Source organism: Coloeus monedula (assembly GCF_965178545.1).
Source record: "Coloeus monedula genome assembly, chromosome: 4".
Taxonomy (NCBI): domain Eukaryota; kingdom Metazoa; phylum Chordata; class Aves; order Passeriformes; family Corvidae; genus Coloeus; species Coloeus monedula.
In genome coordinates, this window is record NC_138784.1 from 64,264,854 (window position 1) to 64,290,012 (window position 25,159).

At 36.9% G+C, this 25,159-nt stretch overlaps 1 protein-coding gene across 1 annotated transcript in view; it reads left to right on the forward strand.

Annotated features, from left to right (window-relative positions):
• Nucleotides 1-25,159, forward strand: part of FBXL13 (F-box and leucine rich repeat protein 13) — a gene marked incomplete at both ends in the record, with an annotated part of 35,231 nt that overhangs the window by 8,661 nt on the left and 1,411 nt on the right. Inside the window, 5 exon segments of the mRNA XM_082280372.1 lie at nt 397-485; nt 1,119-1,236; nt 1,391-1,553; nt 4,376-4,442; nt 21,418-21,496. Coding sequence (XP_082136498.1) covers nt 397-485; nt 1,119-1,236; nt 1,391-1,553; nt 4,376-4,442; nt 21,418-21,496 — 516 coding nt within the window.

Consider the following 25,159-nt stretch of genomic DNA (forward strand, 5'->3'; position numbering starts at 1 on the left):
TATTACATTCAGAGCTTGCTTCAAACTGAATTTCAGCATCTACCATAGGTGAATAAATCATAAGGCTGGGAAAACAAAGGTAGAATAATAAGACATTAATATTCATTGCTACTTCCATAAATGGTGTCAGCTATAGAAAATGTTGAACCTGACTCTTGCTTGGCTAGAGGACACATTTTTTTAACAGATCCTTTGGATTATGCTGTTCAAATTTCAGAATAATATGTATACCTCATGGATTTGTTCTTCTTTTAGTGAGATTAATGCATTTCTTGTTTTAGTGAGCATCTAGGCATGACAAGATGTTATAGTATTGAAAAGATGTCAAACTTTCCCTGTATTGTTTTTGTTAGGCTTACTAAGACATAAATATTTAATTTCTTGTGTAAATTTGAGCTGATGTCTTCAGAAATACTGCCAATGGCTGCAATTTGATTCAAGATTTGCTAATCAGCAGAACGTTAACTCTTACAGACAGATGTATTTAAGTTAGAAACTGAAAATAAACCTGTATTTTTTGAGAGACTTTCTGGTGTTGGAACTGAGCTATCCTCTCAAATTACTTTAAAGAAGTAAGAATCAATTTAAGAGGAAAAGTTCTCCCCAAAGCAAGTTTTTTTCAACTATTATCTAATTATGCTTGTAAGTCTTTCTCACTTGCGGTCACTTTCAGAAAATTTTGGTTGTCTTGTCTTCCTTTTTCATTGGTATATCTGAATTATGATCTTCCAGTTTATAAATGAGAGCATTTCATTTTTTTCAGTTTTAGAACAAATATAATATATGGGAACAGCATTCTGCTACTGATTTTGCCCATCAAAAAAACCCTTCCAGGCTTCTGCAGAAGAGATTGTTAACTAGATCACTGTCTCAGGTGTCTGCCATAATTCATGTCTCCAGGTACTTCTTCCTTTTCCTTTTGCTCCCAAGCATAATAATTATATGGAGAATTTCAGTGGTTTATGTGCCGCTTGCTCCCTGGAAATTACTGTTAAATGGATTATAACTATTTGTTTGAAATTGTAACATTTTGGTCTTATATGGAGAACATATGGTGATTATATTTTACTTGACAGCATAAGGATATGAATGTTTTATTTCACCTTTTCTCTTCAAAGGCTCAGGTTGAGAAATGCCAACAGATAATGTCTGTTGTCTTGCTTGACTCTCCAAAATTTTCAGGCACATCTTTGAAAACCCTTGCTGAATGTAAGCTTTTGAAGGTCAGCATTGAAGGTTACTATAATGATCAAATAATTGTTAGTATAATGTATTTTTAAAATTCATTCAGATAATTTGGAATAAATCTTTCAGCTGATTTCAGTGGGTATTTGGATCATGCCCTTAATGTATGTCAGATGTGCAACTTGAACTTTAAATATTTCAACAGAGAATAACCAAATTACTGATCTAAGTTTCAAGTTGATGAGTAAATGCTGCCCCTACATCAGGCACATTCATGTAGCTGATTGCCAGAAGATTACAGAACCTGGTCTTAAGATGACTTCATCATTGAAGCATATCCTTGTACTGAATATGGCAGACTGCACAAGGTACTAGATCACATCAGATTTCTGTAACCATTGCCAAGGGATTGTAGTAAAGTTAAGTATACTTTTAATAAGTTCTGTTAACACATCTTTCATTTTTAAAAAGAAATTCTTATAATGTAAGTGTAGCTATCTTAATATTTTGAAAAATGTTTTATACATACAGTTTTTTGTTCCTGTATCATGTTTTTAAAAATCTGTTCATTATTACTCCATTTCAAGCAAAAAAATTAGCTGTAGATGTAGTATCACTTCATAGCCATGGCATATTTTAGTGCTGGAATGTGACTATGAAGAAGAAGAATATGATAACTAAAGACACTTCCATTGTCACAATTCTCTTGAAACTTGGATATTATTTAATTTTGTAAATATTGAAGTAATACTTTATAAATGTCTAACACTAAGATATAAATAAAACTGCCAAATTTTACAATTACCAAGAAAACATTGTAATGTATGTTATGAGGAAGAATATTTTTTATGTAAAAACTTGTTTTCCACTTAAGGTGTGTTATGTATAAGTAGAAACAAAGACAAATGAAAGTAGTTTCAAAGCTGCACATTTGATCCCTGTTTTGTGGCACAGTGATGGAATCAAGGATGAGAGAGAACAGAGAAGGCAAAGCCTACAAACATTTCAGAATTAGCAGACCTATTAAATAATACAAAGAAGCTGGAATTGCTGTTGATCCTAAAGTTTCTGACACCACGAGAAGTTTTAAGGATTCTGCTTTAAAGTGTAACAAAAACACTTTTTGTGCCTGTTGATGTATAAAAATCTGGTAATATTGCCTGAAGGAGCACTGAAAAGTGCTGGAGCAATACCATGTTGGTAGTTTAGCTGAGTAGGTGGGACAGCTGCCTGCATTTTCTGGTTTAACATTTATCAGGCTGGGTTTTCCAGTCTGTCAGCCAAATCATGGGCTGTGAATGTGTTTGCACGTGTCTACTGCTTCTACTGCTAAAGAATGGCTGAATTATCCTAACAAAGCTTTTTAAGCACTAGTATAGGTATTGTAGAGCTCTGCACTTATTTTATTGCTTTTCCAGACACTTTCAAATGTTTCAGCATTAGCAAAGTTACAGATTTTAACACATCTAGACTCATGTGGTGGCTTGACCCTGGGCTCCAGGCACCCACCAAAGCTGCTCTACCACCTCAGCTGGACAGACAGAGAAAACACAGCCAAGGGTTTGTGAGTCAAAATAAGGACAGGGAGAGATCAGTCCCCAGTTACCATCACAGGCAAACCAGACCTGACTTGGAGGAAGAAATTAATTTATTTCCAGTCAGATCAGATTAGGGTAATAAGAAATAAAACCAACCTTAAAACACCTTCACCCCACCCCACCTTTCTTCCTGGGCTCAGCTTCATCCCTGAATTCTCTGCCTCCTCCCCTCAGTGGTACAGGGGGATGGGGGAATGGGGATTGAAAATCTACCAATTCAGAATTCTTAGATTATAGGAAGTGACTACATGTGAAAACTGAGGAAAGAAAATTATCAGATCATGATTATTAGAATTAGGAGATGTGAGTAAAAACGTGTCTGAAAATGGATACAGGCAATGTAGTGGCTCACTCCCTGGCATATTATTCTAGTTTAAGAATGTTACCCCCATGTTTGATAAAGCAGCGTATGTCCTGTGTTCTCACACAGTTGATCAGCTGTGTATTTATGGCTTGATTATTTAAAAAGTTATAATGTGGTCATTTCAGCCCTCAAGCTCAGTGTGGTTACAGAATAAATACTTTTTAAATTCAGTTTACTTTATTGCCAGGCTCAGCATTCCTTATGGACTTTATGAAAGTTAGTTATTCTGAAGTTACATTTCTTAAACATATCTGTCCTCTTGAATGGAAAACAACTGCACTGTGAAATAACACCAGAACTGCCACAGTGGTTGAATTATTGTAGGGTGACTTTATGAATTCTAGCTTCTTCTGTAGCTTGTGGTCAGACAATGAGGCCCTGTTCAGGTTATCAGTTTATTAGTAGTGCTGGGACTTTGGGATTTGCAGTGATTCTCTGTGCTGAAACAAACTGTACAAGCCAAAATATGATTCTGTCCTACAGAATTCTGGGATTAATTTTTTAGTCATCAGGGAACACAAAAGAAATACTGGGAATGCATTGAAAAGCTGATTTTACAGTAATGTTAAACATACCAGAGATATGAACTGTATTGAAACACCCAAGCTGTAGTCAGGTCTCCAAATCTCTCAACTTGGCTGAAAGCTTTTCTATCTACTTCATTTTTACAACCTCTGTGTATAAGTTAGCCATGTGCAAGACATGCAATTGATTGAGTGAGACACACTGAGGAAGGACTCACGTTAACTCTTCATGCAGGGTACAGAGCAGCTACTGCACACAAATGCTACCAATGACTTTTGCTGCTGCTGTGCTAGAAGACCATTTTTTCTTAAAATTATTTCAGTCCCTTAAATTAAAAGATATATTAGTACAACTATTACTCTGAAATATTTAAACATGTTCTGGTTCTTTCTAGATTTGTTTTCCAGCCTCTGACTGTTGGAAAGGTGATCATTTCTGAGTGCTGGAACTAATGGAAGTTCTCATAATCTCCAACAGACTTTTTTCCAGAAAGTTCAGTTTTTCAGCCATTCCAAGGAGCAGCATCTTTCTAATTGAGCTATTAATTATTCTGACTCTTCTGGGGGTTTAAAGGTCTATTTTAAAAATACCATCATTCATTTTTGCTTAGCTACAATGTTTGCTGCTGAACGCAAATTGTGTATTGACTTGTATGGAGTAGGAAAAGTAGTGAGTATAAATATTGCCTATATTTCTCTTTTAGGGTCAGTGATGGATGTGTAAGGCCATTTGTACAAGGTTCTTCAGGAGCTAAGCTACGAGAGCTGAGTGTTAGCTCCAACAGAGGCACTGCTCTCCACTGTGGTCTAGAAAACAATTGCTTGTGAAAGAACTACTAATAAGGTATCTTCAATATGTCAAACTGCTGAAACTGGAAAGCAAAAAAAAAAAACACTGAGGGGAGTCAAGTTAAAAATTGGCAGGTCCTGCCTTGTGAATGCTGTTTCTTTTACTTTTGGGACAAACTCTTTGCACTGAACACAGAAATCTAAGAGAATCCTTGTCGAGAAAACTTTCCATAGAGAATATTCACTCGGTCACTGTCCAAACACAATTCTGACCAAGAACCTCATTATTTGGCTTTAACACAGAGTTTGTAAAAAAAAAAAAAAAAAAAAAAATTAGAATGCCTTTATCTTTTTTGTAGGCCAGTTTGTATTAAAAAATTAAGCTAAATAAACAGGGTTGGGGAATCCAAGAAGACTTCACTTAATGTACTCCTTTAAAATATCACAAAATTGCATCTGAATGAAATGTATGCTGCCTTGAATTTAATCCCACACTGTTACAACAAAAATGTTTTCTTTCTCTTTGCCTGCCACAGCTAGTCTTTTAAAATGCTGTGCTGCTTCTTACTCTAGTTTTCACATAGCACAACCCATGACCTCGGCAACAAGCCAAGCTTTTTTTGCTTATACTGTGTTGCTAAGGCTTTCAGTTTTCTCTCTCCCACAAGACAGATAAATTAACTCAGAAATTGACCATTTTAATTTTTGCAATTTCTGACTTCTGGTACTAGGAAAAAACTTGTGGGTTTTGCTGTTTGCTGTATTTAAGTATGTAAATTCATGCACATATAAAATAAATGCATTAAATATTAAATACATTTCCTAGTCTTAAAACATTTACTTGATGAAAGAAAATCTATCAGTCTGCTGTGTAACAAGCTACTGTTTGTATGCTTTGACTTCATATTATACATTTTATTAGCATATAGAGGAAGTCATACTAGGATCTCTTTCAACTTAGACTTTCTAAGTATTGGTTTAAAAATGCAACAGAGAACACCATGTTTCATGTGCAGTAATCAACACCCATATGCTGTATTGATTAAAGAAATATTGTAAGGCTCATGTGCTTTCCAGCAGTCTGTGCAGTGGATCTCTCTTGCTTTTCCTGTCTTGCTGTTTAGTGTTTAAAACTCAGAAGGTGCAACTTAAATTTGCAATACACAAGAGAATTTTCCTCTCTGTTTTTTCAAATGACAGCAGAATCATTCTGCCCATCAAAGCAGAGCAGAATTTATTGCAATAAGGATGATATATACTTATAGGAAAGATAGGGGAGAAAAGATACAGTAGAGTGATATTTTCCTATATACTTGTGTCTCAGGTATGACTGACAATCAAAATGGAAGTTCTTCCCCAGTGTTGGTGCCTTTCTCTTCTATTGCTTCGTACTCTTCCTAACAATGCCCAAAAAGTGAATGTTCCTTTTGCAATCTGTTTTTCATTCAGGGAATTTGTTGCATTTGGGTGAAATATATTGAACAAATATTAAAGAAATTAATTTTAAAAAATCCTAAATCAACACCCCTCCCCAAACAGTGATTAAAATATAGTGCTAATAAAAAATTCATTAAAAGTCTAATGTTTGGAGAAGTTTATATATTTATCCTGAGTCTACTACTCAACTGAAAATTGTAAATTGAATAACAGTAATTATTGCATATGTTCAGATTTTGCATAGATATTTTGATATTGCATAGAACATTGTGCATTTTGCATGAATAAAACATGCCTAGGGAAAATTGTGAACACTAGCTAGAATAAGGGAATAAGGGATATAATTCATGTCATGTTTAAGTTGCGTGTGTGATAAGTGTCTTGCTAAATAAGACCATTCATTAACAAAATCAAATATGCAATGAAAAGGAAGTGAACTTCAAGCATATGAGAAACTGGTGACATAATGAAGTTTCTGTACTTTTCTCATTAGGCCTTTGACTATATTGCTCTTACTCTCAGAAAATACACAACATTAAATTAAAAACCCACACAAGTACATTTTAAACATTAATTTTTTCACTCTGTTATTTTAGCATTCATCCTTTTGCATTCCAGAAAATATGTCCTTCTTTATTCAAAAAAAAATTTTTTTTAAACAACTCACTCTTTTTAAGTCTCAGTAACATTTTTTGATAGTGGGAAGAACATCTGGTTTTGTCATTCCTGAAGTACTAGAAATTAGTTTCTTAAAATCATAAAAAAATTACAAGAATCTTAGAAATCAGAAGATTTGCAACTTGAAGACAACATTTCTTTAAAAAAAAAAAGCAACAATGCAATGACAAAGATGTTGAGTTCTTTGAAAAAAGTTTAACATCTTTGAGAAAGTTCCCTTTTTTCCTAGCTATCCTTCCATCCCTCATTGTTTTGCCTCACATTTTACTCCTCTAAATTCCTTGCAATAAGGAATATAGGGTTTTAAATTGAGCATGGTGCATGTGTCCATGAATGCAGATATAATGTTACAAAAAATTTTAGATATTGTAAAATTATTTACAATATATGCAAGGGGTCTGAGCTTCTATTACCAAGATGGTAACATGAGCACTTACGACCAAAATCTGTCTGTCTCATGAAAGCACACTCACTGGAACTGCTTCCATGAGTTAAAGAAGCAGTTTTAGTCAGAAGTTTTATTCTCACACTCTCCATATTTTTGTTAAAATGTCTTGAATTTTCCTCAATGTCTACATGAAAAAGCTCTGGCAGCTTTGCTCCAAGAGTGAGTGTGAGAGCCTGCAGCTGCCCAGCTTCCCTCATTCCAACACAAGCTGCTGATGCATATGGCCTGGACCACACATATTCCTGGGACATTAGAAAAGTAATTAAGTAAAAAAGTGTCAGGATATTTGAAGAAAATGTCTTCAATCAAGCAGGATTTAGACAGAAAAACATAGCAAAGAATAATAAAAGAAACTTAGTTGACTCCTGAGTTACATAAAGCATCCAGCAACAAAACCAGTAGATGCCCTGACAAAGGCTCAGGAAAGCTTAATATCAGCAGTGAGTTACATGCAGTGTAATAATGAGGAAGAAAAAAAAATAGCCTGAAACATAAAAAATAGGTAAAATACTTTAAAAATGGGAAGAACCCTGAAACACTTTTGAAATCCATGATAAAAAGGATGTACAAAGTACACAGAGAAATATTGTCTGCTTCTGCACTTTCTTCTGCAATGACTGTCATGCACAAAATTTTCTCTTGTAATAATCTAAGGCCCCATTCTCTCTTCTGGCTGAATTGCTGCTGTGCGTGTGGTTACTATTTAAAGTTGAGGATACTTTGTAATCACTGGGCACTCCACGGTAGATGTTATATGAATACGTAAACACTTAGCTCCATTTTCATTTTTATGTGTTAATGATCTTCACATCCTGACTGGTCCTGAAGACCAGGCTGCAACATAAATGTTTACTAATACTTTAATAATGAGTTTCTAAATAGGAGGAAAAAAACCCACCCAAACAAAAGGGGCATTTTGACTTTCCATAATTATCTAGAGGAATTTTTTAGCACTCTTAGTGGGATTCTGAATCTGCAGTGAATCGAATCCATAGCCTGGCTTTGCTTTTTGGTCTGTTAGAAAATTAGGCCAGTAGGACTGAGGAATAGCCTTGTAAAGGTTAAGAAAAATATATCATTGTGTCTAACAGATACAACCAGCTACAGACTGCAAAGGAATTAGTTGCATTTGATTTCCAAAGGAAAGGATATGACAAATCCCACACATTCCCAAGACAGAGAAAATAAAAAGTTAAAGTATATTAAAGTGGGCTCCAAATTCCAGTTTGCTTAGGAGAATGGAGAAAGAGAGAATTTAATCTGGAGACTTAGAAACTTAATGCCGCATAAAAATAGGAAATACTAAACCAGAGTCATTGTGATCAATGCCAGATGTGCCAGCACCTGGAGTCCCAATGCAAATCAACTGGAATTAAAAGTGCTTAGCAATGCTGAAAATCGGGCTTGATTACAATGTAATCCCTGTCATCTGGACTGTCTCAAGAAACATTGGCAATCATAGTTTGTAAACTATGATCTGGTCTAAGCACAAATGGTGTTAGGTATAGAAATTAAATGTTATGGCATGCGTTGTACAGGGGGATTTCTGCACTGCAAGAGAAAAATGTCTCTACAGCTCCTGAAAACAGATCTGACCCACCTTTATATTAGCTCAGATATTGAAACAGTACAGCTATGTTTGCATAAGAACTTACCCATTTTCCAGGAGGTTTTTACTATGTGAATCTGAACTTTGTTCTGCCACATAGGTGTTGTTAATGACAAAATGAATCTGCATGGGAGGAATTGCATTCTTCTCTTCTAGTGTTCAATCCATGACACTGGTGCCTGACTGTGGCTAATCTGTGCAGAAATCTGTGCATTTTAGAGGATAAACCGAGTCATTTAATAGTAAATGGTTCAGACATAGATGGTGGAAGACACCTCTTAAGAGCTGTCTTCCAGGACTGGAGTCACTTTGGGGTCAATCTGTTTGGTTTGGAGTATGAACAGGAAGCAACATCTGTATATCTCTGGAACACAAGGATACATTACAGATGCTGACCTTGAAGGTTGCAAAGAGATATGTGAACAGAAATCTCAGAAGTTGGAAATACCCTAGCACATGGTTATTGTTAGTGAGAGACAGTACATTCATTGCAATCTGCAGTAGAAAGGCACAGATTTTCAGCATGAGACTATAAATAATGAAGAGTTGTTCTTTAGTATGTCATAGCCTCAGGTGGCTTTTGACTCTAGCAAGTGAAGACTCTCACCAACTGGTACAGGCAATACTCATTTTCTCACCTACAGAAACTATGGTGAAATAATAAATGATGTTCTGCAAATGTCTGTTTGCCTTATAAGTCACTGAAAAAGAACAAAAATGTAAAAGTTACTTGAAAAAAACAGCTGTTACAGATGATTAAGAAGTTTCTTTTTAAGTTGTTTTCAAAATGGAAATGATAATATATATGTTATAGAAGAGATGCTGGCCAAAGTCTTCCCTTTCTCCATAGCAATGTAAGATTCATCCAAGATACAGGAATGATTTATTTACACTGAAGGGGAAATATGTTTTTGGAGAGTGGTTGATCTGAGAGTGGGTCATCCTAGTCTGTGTGTTGCATGGTATTTGTTTTGCCAGCATCTGTTTCCAGGAGTTCCAATATGATAGCTCCAACCATATCTTCCATAAATGTCAGGAGGTTTAGTATAGAAGATGGAATTTTCTAGAAATAGGTCAATACCCTGGATGGGGATCCCTGACCTTATATATCAGGAAGTCTAATAAAATTAGTGATAATTGACTCCTTTTTATCTATGTTAGATACAAAAATAATAGTTAAAAAATTAATATGGATTAAACTTCCCATATAGAGCTTGTTTCAAGAGGTTTCTTTTTGGAAACATGAAAGTTTCGTAGTTTTTCTATGTAATACACAATTCCAAATTATATTTCTTATCTTCCAAGTCTTCACTCTTGCCCTTCTTAAATCTGTAATTTTAAATGAAATGCCTCAATGTAGGTGAAAAATTGATTTTCATTGATAAAAAAGAGTTGTTCTGTGATTCAATGTCACTTTAGTCATATAAAATGATTATAAATTAATTTTGAAGTCATAGCAGCATTAGTTGTTGTGTAGCAAAAAAGTCTTTATTATATTCTTTACTATTTCATTAGCAAGTGCACTAAAGTGGTGCCACTTTTAAGTAAAGAAAAACACAAGAAGAAATTATTTCCTTGAGATCATACCTATCAGACCACCAGTCTTTGATGTAAGGAATTCAAGTTCTGGCATAAACCCATTTTAGCTTTATGCACATAGCTATTTTATTGTCTTTAACAGGAGTGCTCTGGTCAACAAAAATTTGAAATCTGTAGATTTTCACTAAGCTGTTGAAAGTAACTCTCACTACATAACTGCGTCTGCTGAGAAAAATGCAAACTCTCCATGTTTTCATAAGTAGCCAGGATTGGAAATCTCTTTTGTTGTTCCATTTTTTGTTTCTATTCAGCTTGTGAGATTTCAGGAATCTGCAAAATTTGAACTCCAGCCACACTCTTCCAGCATTATCATTACAGTGTCCACATCTGGATTCCAGACACTATCTACGTGTGCTTATTTTTTTAGGATGATACTTTCTCTCTGCCTACAATTAGGCAGTGCTGTTCACTGCATAATTTTAAATAATTTATTAACCATATGGAATAAAGTGGTAACTTTGTTTTCCAGTAAAATTTACTTTATTGATATGAAGTACAGAGATATTCTGCTGTGATTATCAGAAAGAATTTTACAAGATCAACAATTAATTGTCCTTTAGACTAGAGCATTTAGTATCAGAACATTGTTCAGTTTCCTGGTGTACAAGCAGTAAAATCACAAAGTATCTTTAGATCCTTTTGAACTCCTGAAATGGGAATTTAACAAAGTTTTCACCTCCTTATTGTCTTGAATATGGGTGTTGTTCATACACTTTTGAGTGTGACTGCACCATTTCAAATGTTGTCTTGTGCCATAGCTGTAGCCATAAAGCCCTTAATGGTAAGGCAGCACTTTTAAGATATTTGGTCTTAGCAAACAGTATAGGAAATAAACACTAGTAGGTAACTTTAGAGTAGTAGAAAGAACCATCCATCTTGTTAGGAATTTATATCCAAATGAGAGCACTTTTTTTTTGTAACTGAGAATCGTTCCTAACTATATATAACAGAAATGATTAAATCATGTATTTTTAATGGTATCAGTTTCGCGCCCATAAACAGTTGCAGATCATAAGGCTGCAGGTACAGCCAATGCCATCACATAATCCCAGTCTTCAGCTTCTACATTTTTTCCATATAAATCTTCAACATCCATCATTTTATAGCCATATATTGTAAAAATGAGTCAGTTGTTGTACCACAAGGGCTGCATCTGGATTGAATCTTGTTGTCCAATATACACACCAGGCAACTTGCTTCTTTAGGAATAATTCTGACTTGCCTTTCATGAATGTTCTGTGTAAAGTTCCATGTTTTTAATAATGACCAAGTATGTACATCTTGTGCACCTCATGGAATGTTGTGTGGTGCCAGTGTTGCTGCTCTCAGAGGAGAATATTCATTTCTGCATTGTGCCATGCTTATGGCTAAGAAGCTATTTCAGGCGTCTCATTGCACAGAGGAAGTTAAAAAAAAGACTGTTAAAAAGAAGTGTTTCTGCTTTCCTTGTGTGCCAAATGAATTTGAACTTTTTGAGGAAGAAAGCAGCAGCAGGGAGCACATGTAGGAGTTGCAGAAGCCCTGTTTTCATGGATCTGGGGAAGGCAGGAGAAAGAAGAGATATGGAGTAATTCGAAACAAAATGACAAGTCCTTTTTTGTAAACTGAATCTAAAGGTATGATTTTATGGAAAAATTGCAGAGTAATCCCATTGTAATCTTGTTGCCTGTTCCCAGGCATTATAACAGTATGTAAACACTTATGAGACCCCCACATGTTGAAAATAGGATCCTTGTTCATTCATAACTCAGACAATGCTCACTTATTGAGCAGCAATTTAGTATTTGATCTTTTAATTGATGTTTTTGTGTGTCCTCAGGCCATACAGAATGAAAGATGTGCAGTTAAGTTAGAAAATTACATTTTCTTCATATGGCATTTGATTTTTTATAGTGTCTAAATGTTTTGCAAACATCATTTACCTTCAGAACCTCTTCTGTTATTTTCTCTATAGACATGGAACCAGGGATACAGAGATGAAGAGAGCAAACAGCTCCAAGTCTTTTGATTGCAAATATAATTTGAGTGCTATTTGCAAAACTATGTAGGGGTTGACTTAAGAGTAAATTCAGAACCTAACTTTGAAGGATATTTTAAATATATATGTAGACAAGCTATGCTAGTAAAAACAAGATAAACATATCTAACAGGCATTGAAATCTTGGCTTCAGCTTGTGTTACCTACCCTAGCTGAGAATGTAGTGATTAAGCCATCACATCTGAGGCCTAATTCTGGAAGGAGTGGAGTTTCTCTTGCACATGGATAAAAAACATTTAGTTGCTGGGTGTAGCATGTTTCTGTATTATAGGTGAAAAACAGCCCATAAATCTAAGATTGGAATAGGAAGGGTAGAGAAGCCAATTAATATAAATTCTGAATTTTCCACTCTAACCAATCCTAGGTTCAAACATTGACACTCTAATATTTTTAAAATAAAACAAGGACCCAAAGCCCAAGAAGCACTGCCTTGATATAGCTGTACATGAGACGAAAAGAAAAAGGAAACCAGAGTGAGGATACAGATTAAAAATTTAGAAGTACAATCTATGAAACAAATTTCAGATTTGATAAGTTTCTTTCAGTCTGTTTAGGTAAGACTTGTGAAAATTGCACAGAAACACATAATCTTTTGTCATAACAAAAAGAATATTTTCCAGTGATCAGCCATGTGTTATTGTGCAAGTTCCTGTTTTACATAAGGAAAAATTAGCTGGGTGTTAGTGGCAATAGTTTCCGCAGAGGTGATTTTCTCAGAATGATAAATATATAAAATTTGTGCATAATAAATACATGCATTTTAGTGTCTCTGTGTGTGTACACATTTTATTTATCCACGTGGTCCTTAATATGTTTACCTCAGGACTAATTCTTTGAAAAGCTTCATGTAATCAGTGGTTTTTATTCAATCTACTATGTGAATTTCCTTCTTTTCCCTGTAGAGGTAGAATTGGTATTCCAGTAAATGACAAATTACTCTGGCCTTAGGCTGAGATTAGCAGGCCTGGAAGCTAGCTCCATGACAAATTTAAGGCATCTGCCCATGTTTTGAGGCTGGACACGACAGAATAGGAGAGATTCTGACTTACACTAAAGCTCTGGTAGAGCTGCAGACTGTCCTGTGATCCTCATGTCGTGGGGCTGTCAGGTGAAGAAACACAATTTTAGGCATCTCTTTTCAAGACGTTTCCAGAGAAGGCTTCAATAGAAGGCCTAACTTCCCCTTCTTTTTGTAGGCCTAGAAGTGATGGTTTTCAGGCTTGCAAATATTCAGGCTGAAAGGTAAAAAAAAGTTTCAGAGTGCAAAGGAGAGAAGTGTATTTCAAAAATCTATGTGACCTTTCACAGGAATTCCATTGTTATTTTCCAAGACTATCTGATTACAGGGCTTATTAAAAAGCTAATATCTGAGTTATAAAGGTGCTGGAATTGAAGTCAGTAGGATCTGTAGATGCTTATTCACTCTGAAAACTGGGATAGTGACTGTAGTCTACCAGTATCACAGTTAACTGGCCTGAACTCCACAGAGCAAATCAGAACCCAGAACTCTCAAGTGACAGTCCTGAAGTGCTTACCCATTCCCGTCCAAGAAAATAATGTGATTTATACAGACACAGTTTTCTGTTCAGAAGAAAAAGAAAATGAAAAAGAAAAAAGAGAAAGAAAAAGAGAAAGAAAAAGAAAAAAGAGAAAGAGAAAGGGAAAGAGAAAGAGAAAGAGAAAAAGAGAAAGAAGAAGAAGAAGAAGAAGAAGAAGAAGAGAAAAAGAAAAAGAAAAAGAAAAAGAAAAAGAAAAAGAAAAAGAAAAAGAAAAAGAAAAAGAAAAAGAAAAAGAGAAAAAGAGAAAAAGAAAAAGGTTTTATGCACAAAAAATGGGCATTTGCAGCCAGTAGTAGAATGAATGTATTTGGGCCTGGTTCTCTAAGCAAAAAAAGTTTAGTTTCTGGGTTGTGCTCAATTTAAACAACCCAAATTCAACATGTCTTAATATATATAGTGGAACTTACATTAATGTTAGTTTAATGAATCCACAGTATAATATATTAGCAATGGAAAATAGCCCCTTAATGCATCTCTTCTTTTTCTAGCAACATTCCCGGTCAACAGCTGAATGTCTTCACTACTAATGAAGGGTACCTAGGGAACTGAAGTGTCTGCAGTGGATCAAAGGACTGATGTACACGTATTGTAATTGAGTTCTGCAAGGATACAGAATACCTGGAACACTGCCATGTCTCCTGCTGCCCTCAGCTGACAGATGAAGCTGTGAAAACGATGGCATTGCACTGCCACAGACTAAAATCTGTCAACAAAGTGAGTTGCGCAAAGGTAGGTAGAAGAAATAGGGTGATAGTTCTGGGATTGGTATTGCAAAGTATTACTTACTATTTCATCCAGAAATTTGAGCTGCTGGCATCATTCAGCTGCTTTTCTGTGAGTTTTGAGACTTGGCTCTTGAGAGTATTTGGCATTTTTCTAATGACTGCAGTTACAGTACAACAGTGTCCATGCTGTATCAGGTAAAAGTTTGTCTCTCCAAGGGTTGGTGTCTAAAGAAGGGTGAAGAGAGAAGAGCTTTTAGTGATACTTCCTGCAAATACTCTCTCAGGTTCTGGTGTTTTGGGTGCTTCCAAAGGATTGTGGCTTTGTTTAAATTACTCTTGATTAAATTATTCTTGATATTTTTTTCATGCTTGTTTTTTTCCAGTGCTTTTTCTGAACCCAGGTAAAGCATAAGCTGAGGCATTAGAACTTAATACCTGTGTCTTTACATGGCAGGGCAGTGGCTACTTTGAAATAGCAGAGGAGCCTAAAAGCTGGAGCACTCAGTGTTGAAATTAAATTATTTAGATTAATGTTCATCTGTAGTGAAACTTAGTTCCTCTTTACCATGAGCTCCTATTACAGCTTTTTTGCTTCTTGTATTTTCTGTATCGCTTCTTTTTGACTAAAGCCTTGCATCTTAATTATGTTTTTGTTGTATCTGAATGTGTGTTCCCTTTTGAAATTATTGCTCTTATGAAAGCCTATATCCCTTCCCTGTACCTTCTGACTTAATAGCTCTGGCTTTCATGCACTTAATTATTTATGTGGTTTTAATTATTTTTTTAACAGCAAAACCAAATACTTGCTTCATTTTGAAAATAAGCTTGCAAATGTAATTCTTAAAATGCTGATTTCATTTTTTGTTTAAATTTCATGTGAGAAATTGTAATGCAGCTTCCATCACTATCACATGCCAATGAACAAGTTTATTACTACTTCTGGAAATGTTAATCTTGAACTATCCTTTAAAATTTTGCCACTCATTGAAACAGTTATCCCCTTTTTTCCCCACTGAAGTGCTCATGTCCTGTTTCCTTCCACAATAAGTCTGCAGCCATCACTTGTCCCTGCTTTCCTCCTCACCAACACTCATCTCCATAACCCTTGACTATTCTTTCAGTCCTCCATACATCCCCTCATTCCCTGCAGTGGCTGAACACAGCCCCTGCACAACTAATTTGAGATTATTTTGCTGACTAATTAGCCAGCCCTGAATTTAGATATTCTCTGGTCAAGTTGTTTGCCTTCCAAATGTACATAAGTTTCTCAGCCTCTATGCCAAAACTCACTGGCTGTGTTTCAGATCTGACAGGCCACTCTCCATCTTACCACTAGCCCTTGGTTTACATCTTACAGATACCTACAGAACATGATTAATTACAATACACATGAGCCTTAATCTCCTGCATCCTTTGGTTTTAGATAGATATTAAGCTATTTTTTCCACAATGACAGTGGTAATAGAAGTTGTGCATGGAGATCTTCCCAAAGTAGTTGAAGTTAGGTAGTGGTGTAACCAGTCCTGTCTGCCATGCTCCCCACAACACGTTATATACCAACACAGGAAAACAAAACAAACACCATAAAATGTCAGTAAATACATTTAGGCCGGCAGTTGGGAGATTTTTGGGTTATCACAGCAGTGAATTGTGAAAAAATTCTTATCACAGCAGTGAATTGTGAAGCTTTCTGGGAAGGGACATGGGAAAAACTATTAAGGAATGTTAGTACGGCTCTTGGTGAGGGAATGGACTGGGTCATATTTTGCAGTTCCTGCAAATGGGAACAATGAGTCAACTCAGTGACCTAATAATCCCTTTCCAACACTTTGTTCCTAGATGGTATCTTTTCCTTAAACAGTTATAAAGCCAATCTGTTAAATGCTAATACCCTACTATTTTCAGAAAAGAACATCTTCCACATAAACCTACCCATAAGTTTACAAGTCTTTTTTTGACTTGGATCCAGCTTGCAGCTCCATAAAATGAGATGAGTACACCTGTGGATGTTAAAGCTAATGGGTCTTACAAATCCTTTGGCAATCTGTAATGTAAATTGAGGGTATCCAGCTGCTAAGTAAAGAAATATTTTCCACTCAGAAACTGTTTAAAAATGGTCAGGAGATTAAAGTCAAAATGAACCTGTTCCAAAGGATATATGTTAAAGTGTCCTGCAACATTCGATATATTATATTCAAGAAAAAGAATTTTAAAAACCATAGGAAGATAACATGGGAAAAAAATAATATAGAAATACAAGTACATTTAGAATATTTTGAATGTGCTATGCAGGTTACTCTAAAATTAGAAGTTTATCACTTTAATCCTATATTCTGGGGCAAATCAAATGTCTTTCAAGAAACTCCAGTGACTTCAGTGGAAGTGCTGTGAGTCTCCATGTCATGGTTCTGTATACCTAGGGCAGGTAAAAGTCATTTTGCAAATGCTGATTCTATAAAATATTCAGCAGTACTGTTCTGAGCCTTATTCAGGGAATGAGCCTGATTCAAGGGTATTCTTATTTCATAGGAAAAAAATGAAGTTGCTGTGGGAAATATTCTACACATGAAAAAATACAGCAATAACTGAAAATAAATCTCTGGTTAAATGAACTGGCTTTTTAAATAGCTAAGTTCCGAAGACACAATAGAATGAACAATGAATTCGGTCATTCAGTCCTCTAAAGGGAATAGGATCAAGAGGATGACAAATGTAGATTTTTCTAAATGTATCTGATACCCATTACTGACTTCAGAGTCAGCAATTTCTTTTTTTTTTAATAAGAATATTAATCTACTTAATATTATTTTAATCTATTTATTAATCAATTGCAGACCTTAATATTGAGCATATAAATAGATCTGGAATAAGCAAAGCACGTCTACATTCCTCTGCATACCAGGAGGACTATCATGAGATAGTGCGCTAACTTTTTGTTCCACAACCCCAGGTTCCAGCTTTATCTTGCCTCCTTGTCCCTTTTAGGTTCTCATGAGACTGGCTGTTCAGAACATGTGAAACTGTCATCTCTCTTTCCACCCTGCCACTCCAGTGATTTTAATTAAATATCTTTACAAGGTTTTTACTATGTTCCCTCCTTTTGTTTGGTCCTAAATGAACAAGGTAATTAAAGTATGTGCATAATGTGTTCTTGACTATTCCCACTGAGGTCAGTGGAGCAATTAGTACCTTGCATGGTTGCTTATGTATCTTGAAGACTCTGTGTGTCATGTTTCTCTCAAATACAACTTCCAGCATTAATGGCAATGAGTTCCTGAAAAATGAACTTGTGAGGTGAAACTAAGCAGCTGTGCTGCAGAGCTAAAAAAACCAACCACACATTCAAAAAGTCTTGTGAGACACTCATTTGTAACAGAGAACTGAGTTAAAAAACTGATACAAGTGGATCCTAATAATTTAGTGAGAGCAATGCAATAGCATGAATGCTGAAGGCTTATATCTGCTACATGGACATATAAGGCTGGGAAAGTTAAACCATTCTCAGTAGGTGAAAAAAACCCACAATACTTAAGACTAGACTGGATACACAGTTAACTAATATCTAATATTAGAAAGTGACAGTTTCTGTGGAGGCTCTTGTATAGATTCAGAATTCTGCAGTGCCAGAACCCTTACTTCAATTTTAAAACATAGTTTTCCTACAAATCAGACACTAAAGTTGTGCTCTGTGGGGTTTTTTTTTTTTTCATCGATTCAATAATCTTCTAACGTCTGCATGTCTTGTTGCTTCATTTACAGATGATTGATACGTGTATCCAACACTTGGCTGCAGCGTGCCATTGTCTCTTCCTCTTGGACATCTCAGGTTATACTCATCTTACTGACTATACCTGAAATAACTTTGGAAAGACTGTAAGCAACTCCAAATTCTCATGACATTTTGTACTGTAGAAAAATTACAAGGAGGGTATTTCCTAATTTTAATTCCAAGGTGGTTGTAAACCCTAAAACTTTTTTCTTCACTGGCATCACGGTGCCATGCTAGGTATCTGGCTTGAGCCATCTAGCTTCTTTATCTAGGGGGTGTCCACATTGGTACCTTAGGATTCTTGTGGTCTGGTGGGGTTATCTACATATTCTAGTGTCAGTCAGAAGTGAGGAGAAATACAGACTTCACGTCTCTTTATGGCAGACAATGTCCTCTTACGGCAGTTTCTACAGACATAGGACACTACCTCAAGGACACATGGGAACACGAATGAGAAAACCAGGCTGGGCTCTCAGCCATCGCACTGTGTACTTGAGCTCACTCCAAGGGTTTGTGGGGGCCTGGTTCCCAATGACTGAGTGTCAGTATATGGCAGAAGTAGATGTGAGCCTGTGCTCAAAACACAGCACGGTTACAGCGAGTGACTCTAGCTATGGTGCTGTGACCACTTTCCCAGGGAACCTGTTGCAGTGACTGACCAGCCTCTCAGTAAAGAACCTTTTGTTAAAGTTCAATCTGAAAGTCCCCTGACACAGCTTATGCCTTATCACCGGCAAGCACCTCCCCCTCAGCCTTCCCTTCTCCAAGCTGAACAAGTCAAGTGACCTAAACCACTCATTGTAAGTTTTGTTCTCAAGATATTTCATCATCTTGGTCACCATTTGGACGCTCTCTAACAGCTTAATGTCTTTTTTATATTGTGGTGCCCAGAACTGCCCCCAGCACTCGAGGTGAGGCCGCCCCAGTGCAGAGCAGAGCCAGACAATCCCCTCCCTTGCCTGGCTGGTGATGCTGTGCCTGATGCCCCCCAGGACAGGGTTGGCCCTCCTGGCTGCCAGAGCACTGCTGACTCAGGTTCAACTTTCCATCGACCCGAACGCCCAGATCCCTTTCTTCAGGGCTGTTCTCCAGCCTTTCATCCCTGAGGGTGTATGTATAACCAGGACTACCCTATACCTGGTGGAGAATTGAGTATTTGCTCTTGTTCAGTTTCATACAGCTGGTGATTGCCCAGCTTTTCAGTCTATCCCGATCTCTGTAGCTCCTTTCTACCCCGCAGGGAGTCTCATTTAGTATCATTGGCACACTTTACATTCAATTTCTGCATCCAGATCATTTATAAAAACATTACAAATTGAGCACTGGTGTCTGGCCACTAACCTGATATAACCTCATTTACTGTAACCCTTTGAGCCCAACCTGTGAGCCAGTTGCTCACCCAGTGTATTATGGACTGTGTAAGATGAGTGCTGGACAGTTTATCCAGGACACTATTGGAGACAGTATCAAAAGCTCTGCTAAAATCCAAACCCACCATATCTACTGGCTTCCTGGTCAGGTAGGTGGATGACCTTGTCATAAAAGGAAATAAAGTTGGTTAAGCAGGACTCCCCCCTCGTGAACCCATGCTGGCTGTGCCCAGTGACTGCATTGTCTCTCTAATGCTTTTCAGTTACTCTCAGAATAACCTCCTCTATAATTTTACCAGGCACTGAAGTGAGACTGGAGGGCCGATAATTGCCAGAGCCTTCCCTCTTACCCTTCTTAAAAATTGGGAAAGCTGAGTTGAGCATTGAGTTTTCACCTGTGAGTCTCAAAAGATGTGGATTCAATATCCACCACCCTTCCATGGGGCTTAAGAGCATCACAGACCAGGCCCTGTACAGCTGGAACAGCACAGTGGCCAGACATGCCATAGAGCCTGAAACTGGAAAGGAACTGAAGTTTAGACATGGTTGATAGATCTGAGTATATAATTTAATAAAACTTTATGAGAGTAAGAAATATATAATACTGAACTATATAGATAGCCTATACTAGGCTAACCTTACTCTAACAGAACCACTGGAACTACTGTACTTCCTGCCAAACCAATCCAGGGTTTAATAGTCACTTTAGAGACCACGAGACTAATGCATATGCTTAATAACTTGAAAGGTATTTCCAGTGTGCTTCACACTTTGCAAACCCTCCTCTACTATTTCCCTTTTTTACCACAAACAATTCTGGTGTCAATGGTCTTATTTTCTTCACTTCTCTCAGATGTAGTTTTCTCAATGTCATCTCAGAACTTCCTCCTTAAAATCCCTACTTCTAATTCAACACTTGTAAGATACAGAAAGTGCTTTGAAGGATGGGTATGCAACAGTAGTAACTGGAAAAAAAATTAAATTAATTCAGATTCATTTAATCTCTTCAAAATTTTCTGATTTATGGTTTTTCTCATATTAAGCCTCAAGAGGATTTTCTTTTATCCTCAGATTGCTGTGGTTGACTTGTTTATTCTGTGACTTCACATCTCTGTTTAGAGCAGCAACAGTGTGTTGGCCCTTTCTGGCTCTGGTTACTGATCCATCTTCCTGTAGAGGTGAGATGTAATGGGAACAGAAATTTGTGCCAATTCCAATTTGTGTTGGGTGAGCCATAATCAAGGTGCTGACATGACTTCTCAGAAACCCATTTGCATTATTGTAGCCTGGGATGACCCAGGATTATGCCTCTGCCTCAGAGTCCCACGTGCAATGGGTTCTCCAAAGGTCTTGATTAAACTCTTCTGACTCAGCCAAGGAATTTCCCAACCAGTTATTTTTACTTTAAAGGAAACCCTGGAGAGTTATACATCTTTGCAAAACAAAAAAGCAACAATGAGACACACATCTCCACCCAGACTTATCTTTGCCCTTTTTGTGATGTTTAGAACTAAGTAAACTTTGCCAATTTTATTTTCTTGAGTCTCATTTACTGGACAGTGGATGGTTCTTTTCCTTGCCAGCCTCAGTCTCTAGCCCTTTACACCACATGTTCAGTGACAGGAAACTCCTACCCTGTGCTGAGTCTGGGACAACACCTATTAGGTGGATTGATTATGCAGAATAATTCAGCCATGAAAATTTTTTTCTTGTTCCTTCCAACAGGTCCAAAGACACCTCACGCTAGACCTTGCCAGGCCACAGAATAGACTGGCTGCATCCAGATGGAATGATATTCATAAAAGTGAGTTCACGGCTAGATTCAGATATGTTCCACATCCTGCACGTTCCCCAGTTTAGGAAAATCTTTTTTTTTAAGTTGCAGTTCAAGGCCAATACAGCAAAGATGATAAAAATTTTATCTTCTACCAGTAACTACATCAAAAGCACAATAAAATATGGCATGGTTCTAGAGTTAGTTATCTTACAGTAGCTTTTCAAGAACATCAAAAGCAATGACAGTATTGTCACTGTCACATATTTCTATAAAACTATGTGTTTCATTCACAACCTGTAAGTTTTTAGTAATGAATGATAAGCAACAGATTGCCAGAAAAAAACAAAACAATGGTCCCTCATTTTCTGTTTTCAGACTAACTCTTAAAACCATATTCAGATTCTTAGATTTTCACTGAAGGTAAAGGCTGGCTTCAAGTGTAATTTACGTTCTGCAGGTGTGAAATCTACATTGCAGAGATGTTTCATTCCCTGTTTAAGGAGATGGAAAAGTAATCTATGTAAAAATCACATTCATCTGGAGAATTAAATATGCTAGTGGCTTAGCTTCTAAATAAACCATAGAAATTTAAACTTTTTAGTTCAAAGTTGCCCTAAAATATCTATAAATCATGTATACTTCATTGTTCCAAAGGAATTCCCCATTATTTATTGTTAAACACTAACCAGTCCTAGCAGACTGGTTAGTAATAGACTTTTAATTCTTAATAGACTAAACTTTGCAAAGATTGAGTCATATCTCTTGTATCATGCCACATTATTTTTCAGGGTTTTTTTATTTTTACTGTTTTGATAGATTAAAATAGAAAACATGTGGAGCCACAAAGTTCTTCAAATCTCAGTCCAATGAGGCTTCATAGGAAACAGCTATGGGCATATAAATTATTCATTCTTTCCAGTATCAGGTAGATGTTGAGTTTGTGTTTGCCAACGTACTGCCCTGCTTGCAGGTTTAATAAATGTTAGAAGGAAAAAAAGGTCTGTGGCCTGGTATCCTGCTGCATATTTCTGTATCCAGAGGCTAATGACCTTTCAGTTAATCCAGTTTCTAAATGGCAGAAAGAATCATGGATAATCTAATGTGCAAGTCCATAGTACTGGTACAACTGACTTCTTCTGCTAGAGGAAAAGAAAGCTAACTCACTGCTTGCTAAAATATAATTTTAGAAATGTTGTGTCAGTTTGATTCATTTAAGACTGATCCTACAGGAAATAACACACCGGCATCTTTAGAGAAACACTTCTGTTCCCTACAAAGCATTCTGTGTTAACATTTCTAGATGCAAAATGAGAAAGGAAATGTGTCATTGACAGAGAAGCCGGCTAGTCTTGTGCTTTCCCCAAACTACATCTCATCTGTAACAGTTTGGTTCCCCCAAAAGATATTCTTTGAGAGCCAAATTAAGTACTTCCTTCTTTCTTGTCTCCACTAATATAAAACTGGTTACATTTCTCCTAAACTCATGACTACGCTCTTAACGAGCAACTCATCAACAATTCCTATTACAATTTTTGCCTTTTAAACAAAAATTATATTAGGTCTTAACAGCTACAATACATTTGACATTTGGAGAACACTTTTTCATTTTTGTTTGGTTTTGTTGTGTCTTCTGATGGCTGCTGTTGGTTAGAAAGGAGATTGCAAGAACTCTTTTTTTCCTGAAAAAGCGGAATTTCTTGGGTATTATCCAAATATTCAGGTCTCAAGGCAGGAAAGATCCAACAAACAGGGAATTGGAAATGAAGATCTCCTACACCTGATTTGATAAAAGACCAACAATAATTACTCCTAAGTTTTCTGTTTAATAAGCAACAAAACATATAGTACTGTCTTCTTGCTGACTGTAAATCTCTTTTTGGAAGTGATGCAGAGGCTCCTGGAGTGCCATGTTTCAGCCACTGACTGCACATGAACTGGATACCATAAAATGATAAAACTACTGCAGCTGACACAGACCTCAGAATAGTTCAGATCTTACGTAGTATAACCACCTTTTGTAACCCGGAGCATGCCTGCAGGATGCTTCCTGCTTTTCGCATTAGCTGCCTCCCTCCACTTGCTTAATTTCTCCTGTACTTGCACTATAAACAGTTCTCCCATTTTTAAGTTTTTGGTTTCCATTACTTTTTACTGTTGATTGGTTTCTGTAACCTCATGTCAAGAAGCTTTTTTCAAAACCTCTGCTTTTTATTATGATGGACCCAGTCAAACAGGAACAGACTCCCCAGGGCAGCGGTCCCAGCACCAGCCTGAGAGAGGTCAAGAAGCGTTTGGACAATGCTGTCAGGCACATGGTGTCACTCCTGGGGATGGTGCTGTGCAGGGCTGGGAGTCAGACTTGATGATCTTGGTGGGTCCCTTCCAACTCAGCATATTCTGTGATTCTGAAAAACTGTTGAATTTTGGAATGGCTCAGGATTCAGACCATGTTGCAGAACTGTATTTCCCAGTTACCTCCCCTCAGTAAAATGGATTCAAATTTTGGGTAAGGATTCAATTATGTATTCCAGTGCTGCTCAAGCTGTGTGTTTGGGCCAGTACTTTTGTCTGACTTATACCAAGAGATAGTTGTTTTGCCAAAGATAACTGTAATTATTGGCTGAAATACTTTTATTCATCAATGTGCTCATTTAAGACAGTAAATAAATAAATAAATAAATAAAATTAACAGGCTCTGTCATAGTGCAGTATATCTTAAATAAACAATCTTTTTACCATGTGTTGATGATTAATGAATGGCTGTTTCTGGCAAACCACTCAACTGTAGCTCCAGGCATGGGACATCATAAGTTTCCAAAAAAACAGTAACAGCTCCCCTTATACATGCTTCAGACAGCCGCTATACATCGCAGTTTCCATGAAAAACAGGAATTTGGACTTGGATGAGTTGATTTTTTATAGGTCAGAGCTTATAGCTCATATAAATTGTGCACACATTCCTCAATGGCACAGGCCTCCCTAATGCAAAAACAGATGCAGCCTTGTGTTCCTGTGCTTCATAGAGTATGTCGGTGTTGGACATTTTATAAAAAAAATATCCTGCAGTGGTTGAAAACAAACCCTCTTAGCTTCACTAATTCTGTCCCTTTTCCACTCCTGCCCACTTCCTTTTTCCTGCTCTAGTGGTGCAAGCACATCTGCCTCTTGTAACCATCTCCAGCGTTCCCACTTTGGGAAAAAAAACAAAAAACACTGTAGCAGCATTACTGGCAGATAACAAAGCACTTCAATTTGGATTTTTTTCTAGTATTGTCTGGATGCTACAGATTGTATTTTTCCAGAGCTTAGGAATTGGCCAGCAGGGAGAAAGACTGCCTTGCTGTGGCTGTGACACACCAGGTTGAAAATCCTGGAGAGGACGGGAGATGCAAAGTTGGCTTTTCCCCAAGGAGCACTGGAGTATGCTCAGCACAGAGGGGGTTCTGGAGCGCAGAGCCAGCGCTGGGGGAGGCTGGGCAGAAGGGTGCTCTGCTCAACAGAACCAGGCTGGCAGCCAGGTCACACAAGGCATGGAAAGAAAGAGACATTCACAAGACTGAAAGTGGTGGGTTGAGCTTCTTCAGTTTTGGAAGGTAATGAAAGTTGTTGGACTGACACTGCCAGGAAAGAAGGGAGAGATTTGCTCTTCTTTTTAGTGTCTCACTCAGGAGGCCGGATTTTCTTAAATTT